Raw genomic sequence first — 22460 nt, 5'->3', positions numbered from 1 at the left:
ATTTCCTTTAGTGACTTTCATCCTGAGAATCTGCTACAAGTACTAACTAATAATGTCTTTGCTATGGCGAAGGCAGAAGATGTTATCTCAGTGATGACAGTACATCTGGCAACGTACAAGACGTAAATACAACAGTCCCAGTCCTGGAAAGTTTATACAGCAGATGAGTAGCGTGGATAATAAAGTTGTAATGCCTTCCCGATTTCCGGTCATGTGCTCTTAACACACAGAAGAGGTGTTGCATGTTCCCTCTACTTGCCTTCTTACCATATTTCGATGGTGAGATCCCCAATTCTGCATTTACCAAAATGTTTCGAGTTTCAAATTCTGAAAAGACTTGGATTTGCTTTGGTAGTATTTACACTGCGTGGCAATCTGTTTGAATGCTGTGACTTAGTGTGCCTTCTGTCTGTTTGTTATTGCTATTTTTATGGTAAGTGACAACCTTTTTTATGCAGAACCAGTCGGAGGAGCATAGCAGAGAAAAGTGAGGGGAGTTGGTCAGGAAAGGCTTAAGTAGTGCAGAGCTGGCTAGTGGAAATAACTTTTATTTCACAAAGGACTCCTGAATATGTGTAAAGAAGCTATCAATGTCTTGTAGTTTTTCTTCTCCAAAGGCCTTAAAAATAGGGGGTGAAAATCTGGCAATCTATACGATGCTTTTGTTGCACCAGTAGTGAATGAGCTTGTGGGGAGACTATAACTAGAGGTGGCTGAAGTAAAACATGATACATCTTGAGATGAAGAAATCCTGTTGATTTGTCATCCCGTGGCTTTTCTTTAGCCTTAAATACACTTTTTTAAGCCTTAGGTTGATTTTCTCTTTAGCTTTCCACCTCTAACTGATGGCTGCCCCAAACTTGTTACTGTCCAAAACCTTTTTTTTTTTGGGGGGGGGGTGCGGGGGGAGGAAGGGGACATATATATTCGAATGGTGTATTTAGTTTGGCACCTTTGGAAAGGTGCCGTTTTGAGGGGAATTGATGCCTCTGTTTAACTCTTCCACTGGTACGATACAGAGAACTGCAGTATGTGCCTTTCTGCTCTCTGTGTTGCTGTCTCGGTGCTGGAAAACCTGCCTAAACGCCATTCGCAGCCTCGGGCCCTTCTGAGGCAGCCAGATGCTCCTGGTTATTGCTGAGGGGAGTAAGGAAGGAGCTGCAATAGCATCTCGTTTATAGGACGTGGTACAACAAGAGACCGCAGCCAAAGGACAAGCGTTTTTAATCGCCAGCAGACTTTGCCTAGATGTGGACCAGTAATCTCACTATCAAGAGACATAGCTCTACCACTTTCTTGGGTCAGATAGCCCTGCTTTAAATCATTTTTTCTTCTCTGGAGTAAAATAATTAGATGTATGAATTATTTTGGTTTTTTATATGAAGGATATTTTGTATCTTTGTTTTTGAAGGGTAGCACACTTCTGTCTATTCTGGCATAATATTGGAATAAATTCTTTAAGCAGTTTAAGCGCTATGTTTTCTGTATTTACTTCTTGACAATACTGTGATGAACCATGTTCATGAGTTCAGGCAACTCTTTCTTTCAGGGATAAAATGCGAGAGTACAGATTTTGTAACAAATGAGGCGAGCCTTTCTTAATTTCCCAGCTTTTTCCCTGTAACGAGTGTTGTTTGTTCCCCCCCTGCAGACTATTGGGTACTGATGGATGTTTCCAACAGCCCTGAGCGAAACCCTTGCTCTCCTGATGAGGAGGACCAGCAGCTTTCCGATGACGAAATCCTGAAGGAGAGTGGTTCGGATCGGGACCTTGATGGAGAGGGTGGGCAAGGCAGCGTTTTGGAAGAGGAGGAAGAGGATGCAGCCAGGGGATTGAGTCAGGGTGAAGAGGAGAACCACTCAGATGAAGAGGACCGCTTAAGCGAAACCAAGTCTCAGGACTCTGACAACAATGAGCAGAGTGGGGAGCTGAAGAGCCCTCCGCCTCACAAAGGAGAGGAGGAAGACCGGACAAATGACCTTGGTGATGAAGCGTCCTCTGTCACTCGGGAACTAGATGAGCATGAATTGGACTATGATGAGGAAGTTCCTGAGGAGCCAAGTGCTGCTGCTGCAGAGGAGGATGCTGAGAAAGCTGGAGGTGAGGATGATGAAGAGGAGGAGAAAGGAGATGATGCCCACGAAGACGAGAAAAAATCTAGCAGTAAAAGTGACGATGAGAAAGATGGCCAGGATCCCCTCAAGGAGAAGAAGAAAGAAGAAGATGATGGAGAAATTGATGATGGTGAAATTGATGTAAGTAGGAGGTTGCCCAAGGTGGGCAGAGTTCTACAAGGAGAGCTCTTCTGTCCTGTCCTTATATTTTAGAACTATTTGGCTCTTGCTGCCATGCCTTTTTTCTGGTTTAACATGATAGCTGCATCCCCAGTGTGTAAATAAGACACTTTTTTGCAGGTAAGACCATGTTATGTACTGAGTTCCAAATTTAGTGATTACGGTATCTGTTGCCACATACTATACAAAAATTTTCTGTGCCAAATGTTGTCACAACACTTGCAAGTAAACTTTGTTCCCACCAAGTATAAAAGGGCTCTAGTTCTTTAAGCAACTCTTCTGCCTTGGTTCTAAAAGGACTTTTGGATGATTCTGACAGCACATTACTTAGCCATGGACTAGGCATTCATAGACTCTTTTCAGTTTAGCTTGGGAGGCTGGTACTGCAGAGTGGCTACCATATTTGAGGTGTCAGGAGTATGGGGGAAACCCATGAGCCTAAATTGTTTGTACTGCTCTAGCAGCTTCTGGGAGCATGGAAGAGGACCAGATTGTGCTAGGTAGTCTGTAAAGTGCGTAACCAGCCAGATCCTGCTCGTGGTCTGGGCAACCTGTTCAGTGCTGTGCAGTTCCAGTAGCTACTCTTCCAAAATTTAGAACAAATGCAGATATTTAGAAAAACCAAAACCTGGTTTTAATTGCAGTAGTGATTAGGACAGATGGCACTTATTTATCCCTGTATGTCTTCAGATAAGAAGCACTGCAGTACAGCAGTTGTATTTAATATAGCTTAGTATTAGTTCGCCCTTACAAGCAGAAGGGAACAAGACAAAGTGACTTCAGCAGTAGAGTGGAATCCCTCCTGTAGGTTCCTCACCTGGTTGAGACCATACTCAAATCCGAATAGCAGGACTACAAGGCACTACTAAAAGGTCGCTGATCATTAGGGCTCTTCACTGTCTGTGAGATAACCCAGACCGCCGGGCTGGCTCTGCTCCTTGCTGTCTGTGCCAAGAATGCTCCTGCAGAACTAGACTAGTCTGGGGCAGTATTATTGCAAGCGCATCCTGATGACCGTGTGAGGAAGCAATGGGTTGTGGAACAGGATCACTGGTAGCATTTCTCAGCCCAGGAATGAAGTGTTCACTTTTGGCAAATGGGATTGCCTTCCAGTCCTGCTGAGGGAGAAGGAGCTAACTGTAGAATAGTGGCCTATGTCAATCTGCGTTTGAGCCCAGGTGAAAATTATTGCATCTTCTTTGGTGTAGGTTATCTGGCAGAGGGACTTGTGTCAGCAGCCGTGGGTAGAGTTTCCATGATCTGCAGTTAGTTTGGAAGAAAGATAGTACGCTGCTGTCCAGCTGACCTGTCCCTGCAGCTGGCCTTGTGTTTGGAAAGTTTGAGGGGTGTTGTGGAATCCAGCTTACGGGGGCCTCGCTGGAGAGGCCCTCCTGCCTTTTTATTGATTGGAAGAGTGGCTTATTCCGGCATATATATAGAGGTTTGGTTTCTTGGTTACCCTAAGGCCAGAACAGAACCATTTGCTCCCTAATCAGCTGTTCTCTGACAGAGAAATGAAGAAGTGATGGTTTGTTTTTTTAACCTCTAATCGTGCTTAGACAAGTTCTGTTGCTTAAAAAAGGTGATGTGATTTTTCTTCATGCCTGTTCTGGCAGGTGATCTGGTTAAACGCTATGTATCTTTGAAACATTTTGTATATTTCTGGTTGAGTTAGAAGAAGGAATTTCTGAGTGAGAGCAAGAGAGAGAGAGAGAGAACTTTCTGGAGTCCTGACTCTATGCCTACTTCTTGATTAAAATATGAATACTCTCCTTTAGAGTCTAAGGCATTCTTAGGAGCGCTCTCCTCACAAAGCACGAGATGAATCTGTACTTTGATTTTCATACATTAACTCATAACAGGGTTCCCAGCTGCCTGATTCCAAGGAGACCTCACAGAAATAAATACTTTCCCTTTTGTTCAAGTACAACATTTGCAAAGACTTCACACAGTTCTTTTGAAAGAAGCTGAGTTGAGCTGGTTATACCATTCACATTTCATTGAATACCAGACCCAGCTTTTAGGGAAACTTAATTCTCTGCATTTTATTCTGCTTTCAGACTTCTGTCTTTATTTGGGGGGGGGGTGTATATCAGTGCAAAACTTAATTTGAATATATGTGTAGTCTTTAAAATGAGTCCTTGTTCAGGAGAGCCCTCCTTGTATTGCCCTCAAAGGAATGTAGTAAAGAGGCTGATAAACCATCTCTCTGTAGTTCCTTTGTTTATCTAGAGCCAAGTGATGTTTTTTCCTCAATTCCAGCTGCTAAATTGATCAAAGTACATAAAACTTTCTTACTCTTTTCCATGTAGACAACTGCTGTCTTTGCCACAGGGATGTTATGCTTGCTGTGCAGAGGGAAGGCCTCCACCAGATGCTCTCTATCCAGATGTTTCATAGGCTGAAAATGTTTTAACTTCTGTGGTAGTGAAATGGAGACAGAGGCAGGGAAGGCTAGGGGGCCTTTTAGGAAAAATAGCTGATTTTTCTGAGTGTGTGTCAGATACCTCTGACAACTTTCCGTTCCGTTCATGTATGCCTTTCCCTTCTGCATCGTCACCTCTTTTTAATTCCTTTTGACTTCTCAGATATGGCCTAATGAAGCCAGTGAAAAGTTTTTCCTCGAGAACAAAGGCAAAGGCCAGGACTTTAAAGGTTACTTTCTTCTCGAGATGGTTTCATAAATGTAATTTGGTGTGCATCTCCTGCGGTTCTTGATCTTTGGAGCAACCTCCATCTTCCCGAGTTTCTTTCTGTGGATGCTATGTTGTATGGCACTTGATGATGATGAATGGTTTTGCTAGAGCAGATCCTTATCTCATATGTGGAGCTAAGGAATAAAAAGGAAGGTGTCCAATTGTTGCTACAGAGGACTGGAAGAATGCATGTGACTTTCTTCCTGAAAAGCTTGTGCGTGAGATTGTCACTTAATGCCTTGGGGAAGCATTTTATAGTTAGTTATTGTAGTAGAAAATGTCCTTTGGAACTTAACGTGTAGGTGCATGATGTCTGTGTTGGGTCAGTGTGCTAAATACCTGTACAGTGGAATACTGCAGTGTATTTTAAATCAACTAACAGAAGGAACCGACTTGAGCTGCTTGGGTATGGTATGAGCGCTGAGCTGGGGGCAGTCCCAGTTTAGAGACCCTGATGCATGGTAGATTTACCCTGTGCCAGCTATCAGTGTGTATGCTTTTAGCCTGTGGGAAGGAAAGGTAATGCAGTTTAGCTCGTTTGCCTCGAAAGAGTGTGAAGCTGCTTCTAATTGCCTTGCACCTGCAGTGGGCTAAAAGCACATATCCCTGCATATTGTGCAGCTGAGGTATGGTAAAATCTTAATTTACTGCACTGTTGAATTTGAGCCTTTAAACATACATCGAGTAAAATGCAACTTGGAACTGTGGCCTACATTGCGGCCCCGAGATGTCCATAATGCTTCAAAGGTTTTGCGGTCATCTTTGAAACACTGAAACTGATGTTTTTTCTTGTTTGTAGCTGTATGTTGCAAAGATGCTCTGGGGTGTTTATCACAGCTTTATATTTCATTTCTTTTGTGTTTTGCTCCAGGGTGTATTTTCAGTGACTGTGATTTGACCATATTGTGAAATGTCAAGTCACTGCAAAAAATGCACCGCTCGAAATGTCAGCTTCTCTGTCTGTTCCAGGATGATGACTTAGAAGAAGGAGAAGTTAAAGATCCCAGTGATAGAAAAGTGAGGCCACGTCCCACCTGCCGGTTCTTTATGAAAGGTAATGACATGCTGTAATGGTGGGAGCACGCAAATATGCTATAAATTTTCTTGTTCCGTTGTGCACCTGTTAAGCTGCTGTCTCTGCATGATAAACTTTGCCCCAAGCATCCTCAGTATCACCTTCCTGTTCCTTGGTGGCCAGATGCTGATTTACACAGAGTCAGTAGGCGACATTTGATTAAAATTGCTTTGTCTTAAGTATGGTGATCCCAGTAGAAGCAAATAAAGGACAACTCGATAGTGTTTTTTGAAACATCATGGAATAAAACTGCTTGGGCTGATTTAATATTCAAATACTGCTTAAAGAAGTTCTTAAGCGTTGCCTCACAGAAAACGAAAATGGCAAATGCTCATCATGTCTTACCAAGTTCCTGCCTTGCCAAAGTGTGATCGATTCTTGCAATCCCATATTCAGCTTGCTTCCCAAAACAGTTATGAAGGCATTCACTGATTTTTTTTTTTTAAATCAAAAATGGGGCTAGAAATACTATTTTCCTATAAGTAGTATTAATGTGACATCATGCTGACTCCCCCTGAGCCACTGCAGCCCTCGCAGACATGCTTTAAAATGCATCTGTTGAACAGATTTCTGCTTTGGCTGCGTAGTGGTGTCAGGTGTTGGCAACTCAAATGTGGGCTGTTTTCATGTGCAATCCAGAAGCCCCAGCCTGATGTTTGGTGCCATTGCACCTGACAGGATGAGGAGCGGTGGTGGCCAGTACTTCCACTGGACAGAGGAAAAGGTCAGCTGGAAAAAAATTCCTTCATTTAAAGAGAAACTTTTTCTTCAAGCTGAAAGATTGCTCCGTACTGTATCAGATACTACCTTTTTGAAGTATGATTAGTATTTTCAGTCTCTAATAAAAGAAATGGGGGGCAGGAAATCAGAAAACAATTCTTACTGCAAGTGAGACCTAAGACTTACAATTTTAAAATCTAATTGCTTGTATTTCTTTTATTGTTGATTTCTCTTTGTGAGACATTCTCCAAAGTTTCTGCAACTGTATCGCAGCTATCTTAGAATAACCAACATTTTTTTAATTGGAAGAGCAGGTTTTGTAAAGCTTTTCCTATTTAAACTGACTATAGCTCTGTTCCTCTTTCTTCAAATTCACCTAACTTACAGTTTGCTCACTTACTTTGTTTTATTTACAATCACCCTTGAAACAATTTATTAACATCTGAAATTAAAAGAAGGGTGGAGAACAGGGTGGAGTCTCTTATTCCTTGCGTCAGTGACGTATGCAACGTAGGGAACTGGTTAGGGGGTTTCCAGAGACATGACCATCAAACAGAGATTACCTGGCTTCCTGAAAGTCTTCCGGTATCAAATTTTCTGCCTGTGCGGAGACATGAGTTTGGTGTAGTGGTGATGGAACAGGGAAGTGCCTCTGTGGGTAGAGCTGTTTGTTCCTTAATTCTTAGCATGATTTACACCTCCACGCTGCAAGGAAATGTTTGCCTAAGTCAAAGTTCAAGCTGAAGGCTCTCCTGCCGTAGTTGTTTTCCTTAGAGTTTTGTGTTGTTCAGGTAGCATTGATGCCAACTCTTGCTTGCCCCGTAAAGGCGTTACTGACATCAAGGAGCTTAGACACTGCTCATGTGGGACCTTGAAGATGCACAGGTTTTAGTCCTTGCTCTGTCGGAGGGAGCGTGTCACATGGTTGCATCTGTCCAGCTTCATGAATGACTAGTTTGTGAAGTCTTCCGGTGAAATACTTTGGCGTATGTACCAGGGCCTCTTCCGTGTCCGGGTAATCATTCTGCTTGACACTTCAGTAAGAATAGTAAGTGTTTGCGTAGGTGTCTGTGCTCTGCTTTCAGACCTCTTCTGGCAAGCGTCCAGCTAGTCATTGAGAAAGGATGTGACGGTCATTGAGAGGCTCTGTAAAGGGATTTGCGCGCTCTCATTATATTTGACAGTACAAAAGTATCCAGTAGTACCTCAGGTTGAGAATGCCCTCTTAAGGTTAACCTGAGACTGTAGGGGAGCGTTTCTGGAGCCTGAGTGCTTCTCTTTACCCAGGTGCAGTGTAAATTTTTGACAAGTTGCCCTCCCTGGGTGATAGCAGTGTTAACTGCTCCGTTGCCCCTAAACTGCCCCTAAAGTCAATGTGTTAATGCCAGAGCTAGCGCAGAATTAGTGATGACTTTGCAATGCAGATGTCTACCGGTGAACCTGCAAAATGTGTGTCCCCTGATGTGGAGGGAATTGCCAGAAGGAAAAGTGGGTTTTGTTTTTAAGGCAAGCTAAATTGAAGTGGGGAGCTAGCTTTGTACCCTGTTACAGACCCCTGAGTGTTCCCGGCTCCTCGGGGGTGATAACTTGAGCTAATCTACTGAGCAGCTTCAGACTTCTTTTCCCTGGCCCTGCATAGCGATGTCTCCTTTCCTTTTTTATGCTGGCACGTGCACAAAGTGAGCTGAAAAAAGCTTTGATGTGTTTCCTGCCTCACCACAGAGCTCTGTATTTTGAATGTGCTGTGATTTTGTCTTTCCTGTCAGGTTGTATTTATTCATCCCTTTCTGCAAGACACAAAGCTCCTAACTTGAAGCATTTGTCATTAATAAGTCTTGAGGAACTCATTGGTTTATTATTGATTTCACTTAATGGTGTGTATGCATCCGCTCCTCCCTTCTCCCCGCAAGAGTCAGGTTCTCATAGGTTCATTCATCTGTGACTGGATCTATTGAATTTGTCCTGTCTGGGAAGGTGTGGGGTGGCAAGTGTCTTTCTATGCATATAGAAGTAAGAGAGAAGACATAGTTGGAGAGAAGAAAGTTTAGGTGTCTGAAAACAGCATTATTTCTTGACTGGTTTTAGATGGTTGGGGGGCTGAACAAACTGTTGTTGTAATGTTCAGGCTTACGGTGATCTAATGGAACTGCGTTTTTCCACAGGTCACTGTACTTGGGGAATGAACTGTCGATTTATTCACCCTGGTGTGAATGACAAAGGAAACTACTCTTTGATCTCCAAGCCTGAGCCCTTCTCCCCAAATGGCGCACCTCCTATTGGCCCTCATCCGCTGATGCCAGCCAACCCTTGGGTACGGACATGTTTTGTGTGAATTTATGACTTTTGGACATAGCTTTTCGTCTCCTGCCCTAGGAGAAGGGAAGGTTTTATTTGAGCCAGGATCTTGGCAAAATTCAGTACATCTGTTGGATATATAATTTTTAAAGGTCTCTTTGAAGTTGCTAGGAGAAGGGAATAATTTTCCATGTGTGTCCCAGCTTATATCCTGCTGATACTTTCCTAAGGTATCTGGAGGTTCTCCAGGGTAACTGGTTTTCAAGGTACATGTTTGCTACTTAAGAACTAATGTCAGGTGTCTGTCTCTTTCCTTTCCTTACCCTCCTGACAGGGAGGGCCAGTAGTGGATGAAATCTTACCTCCACCCCCTCCAGACCCTCCAACAGAAAGTGCCTGGGAGAGAGGACTCCGACACGCTAAAGAGGTAAGTCTGCTGACTTTTCTCCAAAATCCACTGACCTGTTTCGTTGGTGGCAGAATGCTAATTGAGCTTATTTTGGAGCATGTAATATCTTGTTCTTTTTAAGGAGCTTTCTTTTTGCCTTTTAACCGGTGAACTGCTGCTTGTTGTATGTTACAGCTATTCTGCAGTCAAGACATCGAGTGAGGGGGAGTGGATTTCTTATCGATATGGTCAAGAGAGAGTTTGTGGCCCTGAGCAGTTCAGGGATGTTGAAGTCTAGTCCTCAGTAAAGGAAAACTGTTCTTAAACTGGTGTGGTTTCCCTCACTTTAGTGCCACTTTTGCTAGCACCTGTAGGATCCGTGTCTTTGATCAGTTCAGAAAACAGGGTTTGTGTGTCTGAAGGTTTTATTACTGTCTGCTCTTCTGAGCCGATGGACGAGTGAATTATGTATTCTCTTGTCAAGAAAATTCCAGCATCCTGCAGAGAAGGATACTTCAGTTGAAGAGCTGGTTTCTCTCAAATGAAGGGTTTTTAATATTCTAGTATTTGTTTTGTCCCAGAAATGTTCCCTCTATACAATGTTTTTATTTCTTGCTGTGGCAGGTCTTAAAAAAGGCAACTATGAGAAAAGAACAAGAGCCTGACTTTGAGGAGAAGCGTTTCACTGTGACTATTGGAGAAGATGAGCGTGAATTTGACAAAGAAAATGAGTTTTTCCGTGACTGGAATTACCGCATCACCAGAGATGTCAGAGATCCAGCGTAAGATGCAGCTTTGTTCTTGCTATGTGGAATAGATGGGTGGGAAATAAATGCAGCATGGCAGTCTTCTGTTAACACGTTCCTCCAAATCTGAGGAACAACCGTCTCAGAATATGGCAACAACTTCTGTTACAGTAGTGTGTACAGTGATTAAAAACTTGGGCTACCTCCACTCACTGCAGTTTAAACACTGTCTTCCTTTACAGTCTTCTTGGTACCTTACCACCCTCAATGTCCTTTGCATACAGGTCTCTGAAGGACGCTGTCTAGTTGTATGTTCCCTACCTCACATCAGCTTGTTCTTCTGCTACTTTTGTCTCGTTTTTCTTATTTCAACCCATGAGAACGTTAAAAAGCTAAACAAAGTTGGAGTATGCTCAACATCCCAGAGGTTCAGGGCAGCAGTAATACTGTTGGACTACTGGACTAGCTAGGTGTTTCTGTGAAAGGGTAACATTTGGAATTGGTGCAGTAGTTGGTTTAACAAACATCTTTACCGGTACCAGATAAACCATTCGATAAGACACTGGTCAGGAAGCAAATCTGTTAGCTGCCAGGGCACAGCTTAGGCAAAACAAAACTTCTAAAACTTGAGAGTTTAGTTGATTTGGTTTTGTTTTTGTTTCCAAGGAGATAAAGTATAAAATGACGGAGCTCTCAGACACACTTCTGTCATGACTGAGAGCAGGCAGAGAGTTAGAAGCAGGTGCAAGGATGTAGTGGTGAACTCTGGGAGGTTTACTCAAAAGTTCTAAAAGCAAAAATTGAAAGAAAAATTGAAGAACAGTTTTTAAAAGGGAGATTTGCATTCTACAGGAATATAGGGGAAATCCCCATTTCTCTCTTGCACACGCATCCTCTGTTCTTCCTACCTGTACAGATTATGGAATTATTTCCACTTAAACACAGAGAAAGTGTTTGCAAGGCTTTGGTTCCATCTATTTTGAGTGAATGAATTGCGCAAAAAAAAAAAAAAAAAAAAGCAGGTTAAGCTTTGGTTCAATAGGCTTTGATTTGCTCTGGAGTGAAGTGCAGTTCCTTTCCCTCATTTTATAAAAAGAAGCTATGTGCTCAGTTATGCCGGCTGTAAAATAGCAGTTTCTGCCAACGTTAATTTTTTCCTGTGTAGAAAATCAGTCTGTATCTTGGTCTTACGTTCCTCTGAGAACTTTGAATTGCACTTGGGATGTATTATCACCAGCGCTCTGTAGCTTGACTGTTACAGTATCCTTATTTTTTAATTTGATGTGGAAAACTTATATCTTAAATCAGTGTTCTAGTTGTTTTATGCCACTGTCTAATTGATGTAAGAACTGCTTTGTTAGATACAGGGCTGTGTTGTTTTCCAATACTCAAGTAAAAAGTGTTATGTTGTATGCAGCTGGTGTCAAATAGAAGTAATCAAACATGGAATTTCTGAAAATCCAAGAACCCTTATGTATAACCAGACTGTGGCATACAATATATTAATTCCGTGTAAAGGGAAAAGTTATGAAGTTGCTACTTTTATAAACTCTAGAAAATGGTGATTTTTGTCTCATATGCACACTCATTGCACGAATTGACACTTTGCAGCAAACTAACCACTGGTGATTCAGGTGGAATGTTAATAAATTGCTTTCAGGACTGTCTTGTGACATATGAAGATGCCTAAATAGTTCATGAATCCCTTTTTCTTTTTTGAAAAACTATAGGGAGGTGGACATCAAAGAAAACATTAACTATGGGTAAGCAGGTCTTTGATTCCAGTACTGTTGCAACTGTAAGAAAATATTCCCTTTCCTTTTTTCCCATTGCACTTCTTAAAACTTCCTAGGCCACAGAGAACTGGTCCCATCAGGTGTGGCTGGCAGTTCATTAATGGAATAAATGTATTTAATTTTTGGACGATACCAATTATTTACCCAAGGATTTAAGAACTCAATTATCCACAGTTGTCTTAAATGCATAGCAGTGGTGCTTGTTTAAATGAGTAAAACACGCACAAATGTTATAGGAAGGGCATGGGGAGCTTTGAATTTGAGGCTGGGTCAAAAAAGTAAAGAGCTTCCTTTCTGGGGTAGCTTGAGGTTTTTCTCTCTTTTTGAACACCTGATGCCACTGTATCTAGCCTGTTATCTAGTCGACATCAGGAAGTTTGCTGCTGAATTAAGCATCAGTAGTCAAGATTCCCTGGTAGTCTTCCCCTTGGCTTATCGTTTCAAACAGATGCTTAGAAATTTTAAACATGTTTAAAAGCGCTCCAAGAAATATAGGTAGCAACCTGACTCGCAGGGCAGCGCTCACGTTTTTGCTGGTGTTCACTTATTTAGCACTTTAAATGTAAAAGTGGGCCTGTTATTCTCCCTACTTGCAAGTTAGAGTCTGATTAAGGGTAACCTAGAATTTGAAAGCACTTGTTTTGACTCTTAGTTCTGCCACTGACTCCTCTGTGGTCCTGGAAGTTTCTGGTTTTCTGTACCCACCTCCCCATCTTTACAATGGATGTGATATTTTTCAGTCTCCCCGGCAGGGATTGGTTATTGTTGGGCATGTGAATTAAAAACATCAAATAATGTTAATAGAAATCATTACATGGAGGAGATGTTGTCGATTTTAGGAGGGTGGTTTTTAGATCCTTTTCCTCACACAAAGGATTAACAACTTTGCAGCCGAGTAGGGCGTGTTGTGCTTGCGAGTCTGTCTGTGTGCTGGAGGGCCAGCGTTTGTTTTCCGCCGGAGAATATCCGCTGCAAACGTGGTTACCTTCTTTGCATGAAGTAATTTCACACGTAGGGCGCAGCATTCCAGGCCGGCCTCTGCAGCTGAGCCTCTCTGGGTGGAAAGCTCAGCCAGAGCTTGTTTCCTGTACAGTCATAACTGATACGCGCCCCGCACCTCTGCGAGAGTAGCAGAGATCAGTCTGTTCCTCCGCCGCTGGGCCTGCGCGAGGGGGCTTGAGGTTAGCTGCGAGCGCACGGACAGAAAGTGCCGTTCTAAATCAACGGGGCAAAACATGTCCTCTGCTACATTTGCATGCTTTTGAAGTAGCTATAAAAAAGCAATTGGTGTGTCTGCATTTTTACCACATTGATTTGAGGGCTGAATTTGGTTAGTAGTGTTCTTTTTGGTGTTTACCAGGAAAGCTTTGTGCTTTTCTCTGATAAGCATCATTTTAAAAAAAAGACTGTTTCTGTCTGTCTGGGATAGGTGGAAAATAACCACTTTGTATAGTCATACTCCATTGAACGTGTTTTTTCTTGTCAGTATGCAGTGACTAAAACCTGACCTAGAATGTGTAGTGTTTCTGTACGGTGATAAGGCGATGTTTCCCTCTCTAACCTACCCTGTTTTTCATTGTAGGCTTGATCCTTATACAGATCCCTATTATGACTATGAAATAGAACGGTTCTGGCGTGGTGGGCAGTATGAGAATTTCAGGGTTCAGTATACAGACCCAGATCCGTATCGTAACTACAGAGTAAGTAAGGTAATACCCCTTTCCACACTTTTCCTGTAAACTTTCTTCCAGGTACTCCGGTGCTTGTCGTGTTTCCGATATAGTTGTTGAAAGAGGATTTCTTTCTTGTATGCTCAAGATTGTTAATCTCTCAAATAGTTAAATCTTGAATTGCTCAATTACTGTACAGAACGCGCTCCAGGTGCACATTCGGGAGCGCGTTCTGTTTCAGCGTGCTGGGGGCAAAAGCAGGCGACTGAGACGGGAAGTCGACGGCCCTGCCAGATGTAGCCCTTCCCGCTCTCCTAACCGCAGGTGGTTCCTCTTTGTGAGCGTTGGCTGTTCCTCTCTTGCGTGGCCCAAAGGATGTAGGCAGTTGTGCAGCGCTTTTGTTTACAATTGCAGCCGCAGCCATTCTTGGAAAAGTTGACGAGGGAGGGAGTTTCTAGGAAATAATCTGACTGAAGAACGGTTTACTTGTTAGATATTGGGACAGACAGAAAGGATTAGATGTGGACAGGTATGTTTTGTGTACAGAAGGTAGGCTCCAGTATGACTGTCCATCACTGATGGAAGCGCACATTAGCCGCTTTGAGTCAGGTAAGGGAAAGCATCTAGCCATTTGCGAGAATCCTAGATGCAGTCAGTTGGTGTTGCGCTGCTGTAAGGTTTAGCGCTCAGTGAAAACAAGGCTACTAACCTTTTCCCTCCCCTTCCTTTAGCCCTGGTGCAAACCGTTGTGCCTTGGCAGTAACGGCAAAAAAATAATTCGTGCTCAGTGGGATGCTTTTCAGTGGTATTTGGCACATCCTTAAAAAATTGGCTCTCCTTTTGCTGTTAAACCTTGCTATGTTACACAAGTGGTGCATAGACAGGAGCCTGTCCTAACTGTAGTTACGTAAGGTGCACCAACAATTATTTTCATGTTGCTTATTTGCAAAGTTAATTAGCTTATTATAAATATGGTTAGCAACGCGAGTAAATACTTGTAAGCATCAATGCATGTTTCTTAGATGGAAGTAATAAGCCAAATTAATCTTTGACTGTTGCCTTTGAAAATTATAACCATGATGAGTATAATGCAGTGTTTTGTTCCTCTCCACTTTCTACCTAATCAGGAAACACTGGCCACCAAACTCCAATCTTTCCTCAATACTTTGCTCTAACATGGGAGAGCTTCTATAATTGCTTGTAGTCTGAGGCTTCAAAACTGTGCTGTCTTTTTTGTTAGGAGGTGTTACCAAACTGTCATGATGAATTCTCGTTTGTCTTTAAAGGAAAGAGAGCGAGAACGGGAAAGGGAAAGAGAGAACAGACAGCGAGAGAGGGAACGAGAAAGGGAAAGGGAAAGAGAGCGGGAGCGACGCCAGAGAGAGAGAGAACGAGAAAGGGAACGGGAACGTGACAAGGAGCGGCAGCGGAGGAAAGAAGAGTGGGAACGCGAGAGAGAACGAGTGAAGAGAGATGAAAAAGACAGGCTGCACAGGGACCGGGACAGAGATCGAGACCGCGACAGAGAAAGGGAACGTGAAAAGGAGAAAGAAAAACCAAAGCCCCGGTCACCCCTGCTACCAAGGTAAGTCTTTGCTTGAATTCAAATTTGAGATTTGATTTGATGTTGTTTTAGCTGTAGATGATGACCCAGGCTCACGCTAGTGAGAGTGGGGGCCCCTATAGTCGGTAACTCTCCAGTAGAGCAGTAGTTTCAAGAGAAAGAAGACACTTCAAGTTAGCCGTGCTGGCCACTAAGTGGAGCTAAAACGCCATATAAGAGCAGAGCATATTTGTAACCTGACTGAAAGGAGGAGAGTGTCTGTCCTGTGGCTTGTAGATATGGAGATGTTCAGCTTGTCCTCCGTTCCCTTGAATTTAGAGTGCGTCTTGGAAGGCTGACGGAGTCCCCAGTGCTGAGAGAGTGCTGGAGTTAGTCCTGCAAATGATGGTGGCTCCCTCTGTGACCTTGACAAATGTCACTTGACAAGAGTGAGGGCTGGCGTGAGAGTTTGTGGGATTTTATTAAATAAGAAGGAAAAAATAGAGGCTAGAAAAAGTAAAAAGATTTTATGCCTTGAAATGAGTCTGCTAGGAATTAGGGTCGAATTTTAGTGTGGAGTCAGATTTCTCTTCCCTGACTGCCAGACTTTCTTCAGTTTTTCTGGAGATTCTGGTTCTGACCCATATGAAAGAGAAAACTGGACGAGATAGACTAAAAGTCTGGGAATTTCCAAAGTGGAGCACGTATTCTGTTTCTTTGTCAATTACTTATGTACAGTAACTCATCAGTGTATTATATGTTAGGCTTATATATAATGCATTATGTAAATATCAGAGCTGAATATAGAACTTGTCTTATGGGAAGTTCTAACATTGCAACATCTTTTGGTTCAGAATCAGGAGAAAAGTATCCAAATTTCCTGCTGAAAGACATCTCCAGGAAAACTGATCAGCCATGCCAGTATCTTGGAAACTAATGGCAGATGCAGTCTCCCAAAGGAGCGCTGAGGAAAGCGTGGGCACGCAAATGTGTGTGTTGGGGAGGGAGGGCGGTAGTGAAGCTGCATTTCCCAAGACGTATTGGAGCTTCTCCTGGCTGAATATCTGTTTTGCTCCTCAAACGCTGGAGGAGACTGAAACATCATGAGCGTGGGGGAAGAGTGTGCCTTAATGAAGAACAGGGCTAAGAAGGCCCAGAACTAGATGCCACAGAGAATTGTGTGGTTTCAGGTGGAAGCAGGGATTAGTCTTGAATATGGGCCAGAATTTTTGTTTGTATTACTAGATGGAAAACTGAATTTTGACAGTGACTCTTTTTTTCCGAAAGGAAGTGTCAATTTCAGAATGATTTGGCTCTGCCTTATGACAGTTTTGGTGCAGCAGCAGCATTGATGTGGTTATAGTAATACAGAGAGCTACATTTAATTAAGATATTGACTTGCAACCATAATTTGTGCAGCTGAATTACCACATTTGCTGCTGGTTTGTGCTCTTGTTAGCTTAGTGATGGAAGAGATCTTACTGTCCAGTATCATATGATGATGATGAAAGTAGCATGAGCTGATTGGCACTTCTAGGAGTTAGTCATGAGGAGTCACCATGACCATGCTCACTGCACGCAAGATAGACGCTGCTGGTTGCTCCTTCCTTTTGTGCTTGTGCTGGGTCGTGGGTTGGGCTTTGTGGAAAAGCTTCCACTGGTACTGTTGCCCGAAGTGTGCTGAGCGGGAGCAGTTGCCATATTCGCCAGTCTTAAATCCATCTCACCTCTTATATCCGTTTGTCAGGCAGCAGTGCTGCCTGAGCTGAGAGATGAGGTGTAGAGAGGTTTTTTTCGATGTGGTTGTTCATGACCGTATATGCTCTGTGACTATAGGTTCCCGTTTCCCTCTCATGCCCCTTCCCTTATGTTAGCAACACTTAAGGGGAGCTGCAGACTGCCTCTTTTACCTCCCAAACAGGCTTCTTAAGTCTTGGTAAACTAAAAATAGTGTTTGATACGCTTTGCTTATTTGTTTCAATATCTACTATTCTTTCTAGAAGCGAGTAGTAGAGAATCTACTCCTGGCAATGTCTTGAGCCTGATCTTGTAATGGGAGAACTGATGACCGCGGGGCCAGGGGGAGGGAGAGCAAGCCGGACCTTCTTTTGACTTCATTTGCATTAAAGGCTTTTTTCTTTTTTAAGCCCAAATTCTCCAAAACCTGAGGACAGCACCTACACACGGTCCCTCTCCTTAGAGGAGAGGGGGAATTAATGGGAATACTTACCAATAAAGCCAGAAGTCCTACTTTAAGACAGTACTCCAGGTACTCTTAGTTGGACTTAAATTCTCACTGTTGAAAATCCACGTCAAAATGAACGCTGCTACTACAGCATCTGCGCGCGTACGTATGTTTTCAGAGGAAATAAAACTGCGGAATTAAAAGGCTTTAAACAAGTGAAAATATAATTCAGTAAGAAACATGATTTCTTTTCCCTTGGAAAAGACATCCCCTCATCCAGCTTGTGTTTCCATACCTTGTCCTCACCAAAGCCTCCGTCACCGTCTCTGGACGATGCTGTTTCGTCCCACGTGATGCTTTGTCAGACTTGCCCGGGCGCCAGTGGCGGTGCCAGAGGTAGAGCCGTCTCCCCTTTTCTCCAAAACCCTGTGCGCTGGGCGGGCTGCAGAGCCACGCGCTCTCTTTTGGCATCTTGATATTCTGGGGATTCAGCTGTTTCCCAGGCTTGCTCAATGAGTAAAGTCATTGCAATCGTTCCGTGTTTCCCTGATAGCAGCACGCGCGTTAGTGGAGTAGTGCTCACCTATTAGGCTATTTATAGACTTCGTGCTTTCCCTAATTGCTAGATCCCGGCTTTTGGCAAGGGCAGCCTTTCCGGGTGCTGGTGGCTGGCGCTGCGTCACGGGCCGGGCCGGGGAGGTGGCGGCGCGGGCTCGCGCCAGCCGCCCGTTAGCATTCCTCCAAGCACGCCAGCGGCAGCGCCTCCTGGGACGTTTCCCGCTGGAGCCCTGCTCTTCACTTACTCATGAGCTGAACAGATTTGAAAACTGTTCCCCAGAGATTATGCAACCGTTGAGGAACGTTGCCAACGGCAGGCTGAGGACAGCTGTAGTTGCACATGGGTGCCCGTCTGGCCGTTAAGGTTTCCTCCAGTAAAGGCAAGAGAAAGGAGCAAACTGTCACAAACAGAAGGTTAAGTTGCAAGGGGCAAAAGACTTGGAAAGCAAATAGCTGGGAACGCAAAAGCAAATTCCCTTTCAATTATGTTGAAGCAGGAATCTTTAATCTGGTCTCTAAAGGGCAACAGAGTGGTTAAGGCTAGTAAGAGAAGAGAATGACTTCCCTTGCCTCAGTGCTTGTCAGAGATGAGGAGAATTATAACTTAACAACGAACAAACGTTGTAAACCCGAACAGACCCAGCGGTAAACATGTCTCCTTGAAACTTTTCAAAGAAGCAGCAGCTGTGTTTGGGGTCTTTTTTAAGTATCTGAATGAGACCTTTTTTTGAAGGAACATGCAATTCTTGCTTTATACACTGTTTTTTTTTCTCAAGCTTAAGATGAGCAGTTAAAGAAGTGTGTAATCTGAGATTGCAGTGCTAGTAAAACTGTTCCTTCTCCTCCTCCTCCTCCCTCCTCAGGCATCAAACCCTTGAACAAGCCAGGACGCTTTATGATCAGTTAGAGGGATAACTTGGCTGTCTGGCCCCGTGTTGCTGTCTCCAGAACGAGTTCTGATGCCCCAGGCTGTGACTGTTTTTGCTGAGTGCACAATTTCTGCTCTATATAGCCATATCTCGTCAGCGTCGTCTACTGTTGTGCAAAGCACTTCAGGGATAAAGAAACTGCATGAAACACTATTTCAGGAGAATTACAGCAGTGTGAGATGTTCCAACCTGAGCACTCGATACAGCCATAAAGGTGCTGGCCCTCAGCTATGAGCAAGGGCCCAGCACACAAAAATAGTAACTTGCATGAATCCTCCTGTTGTTGCGTAGCTCCATACCCTGTCATCACCCAAGTGAATCTGATTGTTTCAGTAGTGCATTAAGTAACACAGTTTGTGTTATGTGACCTGTTAGTATTTGTATTTCCAAAGCACCGAGGGACTTTGGAGGGACATCAGTATGAAGTAAGACCCATTGGCTATGGCGGGAGCTTCAGTACCCCTGCCCTGCTGGCTGGGGTGGTGCTAGGCGCTGTTGATCCAGCAGGGAGGGAGAGGAAGCAGTGAGACAGTGGGCTACAGACCATCCGTGGAGTGCACTTATGCAGCCATTTAAAAAAAGAGAGAGAAAGGAGGGAAAAAAAAAACTTGCAAGTAGGGATGTCTTAAAATTCAAAGTAATATCAGAAGAGGCAGCCATTTTGTAGCAAATGATGGACTCCTTCATAAAATCCTCCTAGAAAGGAGTGCTGTGGTTCTTCCAAGCTCATGCTGAGGTTAAAGTAGCCCTTGATTGAGAGATGCTACGTGTGACTGCAGCCCCTGTGACGAAAGGTTAGATAGATCCTCCTCAGAGCTCGCTCTTGCATTACTTTTTCAAGCTAGTTGCCTTTAAATAAGGCTTTGTTAGTCTCTGGGATGAGCATGTTAATGAACAGGATAACTTGGCATTTGAAGTCAATGAATGCAGGTTAGCCAGGGTTTGCAAGTTAGAAAGTGTTGGAATGGGGATGATCTGGGAAAGGAGTGGCAAAAATAAGGCAATGCAAATGGAGTGATTCATGACTGTGTGTGTCTGTGTATATGTGATCACAAACTGACTGGACTTGTTTTTTGGAAGAATTTGTAATTCTAAATGTTCGTGGTCACCATCCCCTTTCCTAATAGCTTCTGGTGACCCCCCCGTGCCACTGTCCATGTCTGTTCCGACTTTTTTTGAGTTCTGTTTGCGGGGGCTCTGTATGAAAGCAGCTGTTGGGCAAACAGAGGTAGATATTCTGGTGGGCTTAAAATAGCGTTTCATCCTCCTGTGTAGAGACGGTGCAGATTTTGTCTCCTTTCAGTTTGCCCCGTGGAAGCGTTGGCTATTTCTTATAAGAAGCTTCGTTTCCTGCTATTTGTTATCCTGCCGCGGGAGGAAGAGCAGGAAGGGTAGGAAGATGTGTGCTCTTCCTGGTGTCAGGTCAGACATCCTCTTAACGGACCACAGGAGCTCTCTGAATTAGTCTTAAACAAGCCATGAAATGTTCCTGAGGGGAAAAAGTAGTCTTGTCAGTAGGCTTAGCTTCGTTATCTAGGTGTCTACACCTTTACTGGACGGCTTTTCCAAGTGTTGCAAGTTTAGAGAAGCAAGGACCTGGCCCCGGGCTATTGGGTTTCCAGGCTCCAGTTTGGAACTGGACTTGTGTTTCTCCTGGTCACAGGGGGGCTGCTGGGCCTTTTCTGGTGTTACTTGGTGCAGTGCCGCTCAGCTCAGAAGAGGATTTCCTTTTTTCCCCTGCTTCAGGGACATGCTTTCTGTTGCCGTGCAGTTCTAGTTCTTTAGTTTCATGCGCAAGCGCCCTTTATGGTAACGTTGTGGTGACAGATGTTAGAACAACTTGTTTACATCTCCATTTTTTGCAGTGCAGCTTCTAGCCTAAGCAGTGGAACCTGGTTAGACAACGTCTCTTCTATTTATTCCTATTTATTCTCCCAGTTCATTTGGGAAGCTATTAGCTATTATGTTTAATAAGATATCTCTGCAAACAAAATCAGCAATTTTTTTTTTTTTTTAAGTTCTCCGTAACGCATTTCTGTTGACCGGAGCGTTTGTTAATCTTCAGGATTCTTGAGACTCTCCCTCCACTTTCCTAGTAAAAAGAAAAGGGTTTTATGAGCATAAATAACGCTCAAGAAGGACTCGGATGTGGACCTCAAGGAACGCATTTTTCTTTGGCATTTCAGAGTCGGAATTAGTAGAAAGATTCCGTACGCTGGATTTTGTTAAAACATTGTAAAGAATGGGGCAGAATCATTGCACGCTGCTACTTCATGTTAGAGAAGGCTCTCAAAGCGTTAAAGGCTCAGCCCTTAGGGTAGATCACATCCTAGATATGTTTATCTATCGGCTGTGATGATTTCATGCTGGAGATTCAGATAATATCTCCACTATTTAATTTTGAAGCCTCTCCCCATCAGGCTTTGAAGAAATCTTTTTTAAGTGACTGATAACTGCTTTGGATTGAAACATCTTGAGAAAAGCAGCTCCTTTGCTAATACTTCACCCTGATCAATGAAAACGTCGTAAATATTAGCACTAGCTTGAAGGTTGCAGATTTCCCATAGTAGTTGTGCACAGGCGGCTTCCAGGAGCTGTTGTCCTTCTCTGGACACACGAGCTCTGGGGAACTTTATTGTTCTGAGAGTGAAAATGTGTCAGCGCGCGTGCACGCCGCTGAAGTTTAATTTGAAGAAATTGCAGGACCTGAACAATTGTTTTGGCGCATGCTTCCAAACATTCCTCGAGTTCGCTTCCTCTGGAAAATTCCACCGACGCTGAAGGAAAAGTTGTGCCGGTGACGCGACGTTTTACTTTCCTGCAAGAAACAAGATGCCTGAAATAATAGGTGGACTTTCCTCTTTCAGAAAATTGAGCTGTAACTGCCGGCCAAAACAGCAGCCCTGGAGCCAGGCTGACGTCACTGGTTACTGCTGGCGATAAGGTTTGCGTTACCTGTGGTAGTCGTGTCACATGGGGAGGGGGAAGGAAGGAAGCACTTTCCCTGGGAAGCTTATTTTCCGTCTAAGATTAGAAATGCTTCAGGGTCATTTGCATAATACATGAGGAGGAAAACTTGGGCCACGAGGCTAGACTTTCCCCTCCGAATTGTTGTAGAATTCAGTGACGTGCTTCAAATCTGGTTTATTTGCGAGCTGGAGTGTACGTTGTTGGGAACTGGCTGACCTACGCTGTGGTTTGCGTTGCCAGCTGCAGTTACCTTTGTTCCTCCTTTCATTGCCAAAGCCACGTTCAGCCTCAGTTCTTCACTTGATTGCTGTAATTAAATTCCAGCCAAATATGCATTAATGTGCTCGTTCTGGAAAATAAAGCATTTAGTTATTTCAAGTTTAAAACGAGCTTCGGAAATAGCTAAGCTCTGCAGACCTTGTTCGTGCCCAGGGTGACGCAGGGTGCTGCAGCTCTGGGTTCTGTAAGGAAATCAAGCTGCTTTTGATCGGTCTGTCATGTCAGTCTCTTTTATTCCCTCTAATTTTTTAACCTCTTAGCACAGGCATACCTAATTAGGGAGTTAATTCCCAAAGCCATTCCTACACGTTTCCT

At 43.6% G+C, this 22460-nt stretch overlaps 1 protein-coding gene across 25 annotated transcripts in view; it reads left to right on the top strand.

Annotated features, from left to right (window-relative positions):
* Positions 1-22460, top strand: part of ZC3H18 (zinc finger CCCH-type containing 18) — a 51287-nt gene that overhangs the window by 7214 nt on the left and 21613 nt on the right. For 13 of the 25 annotated variants that reach the window (XM_068955648.1, XM_068955657.1, XM_068955641.1 and 10 more), the window contains 8 exons: positions 1652-2256; positions 5961-6045; positions 8949-9097; positions 9416-9508; positions 10094-10251; positions 11946-11978; positions 13594-13720; positions 14968-15266. In XM_068955648.1, coding sequence (XP_068811749.1) covers positions 1666-2256; positions 5961-6045; positions 8949-9097; positions 9416-9508; positions 10094-10251; positions 11946-11978; positions 13594-13720; positions 14968-15266 — 1535 coding nt within the window. In that variant the 5' untranslated portion in view covers positions 1652-1665. The remainder of the gene's footprint in view (positions 1-1651; positions 2257-5960; positions 6046-8948; positions 9098-9415; positions 9509-10093; positions 10252-11945; positions 11979-13593; positions 13721-14967; positions 15267-22460) is intronic. The other 12 variants (XM_068955660.1, XM_068955653.1, XM_068955651.1 and 9 more) reach the window with 3 other exon arrangements.

The sequence above is a fragment of the Struthio camelus genome, chromosome 10, assembly GCF_040807025.1.
Source record: "Struthio camelus isolate bStrCam1 chromosome 10, bStrCam1.hap1, whole genome shotgun sequence".
Taxonomy (NCBI): domain Eukaryota; kingdom Metazoa; phylum Chordata; class Aves; order Struthioniformes; family Struthionidae; genus Struthio; species Struthio camelus.
This window is presented reverse-complemented; position numbering and strand designations above follow the sequence as displayed.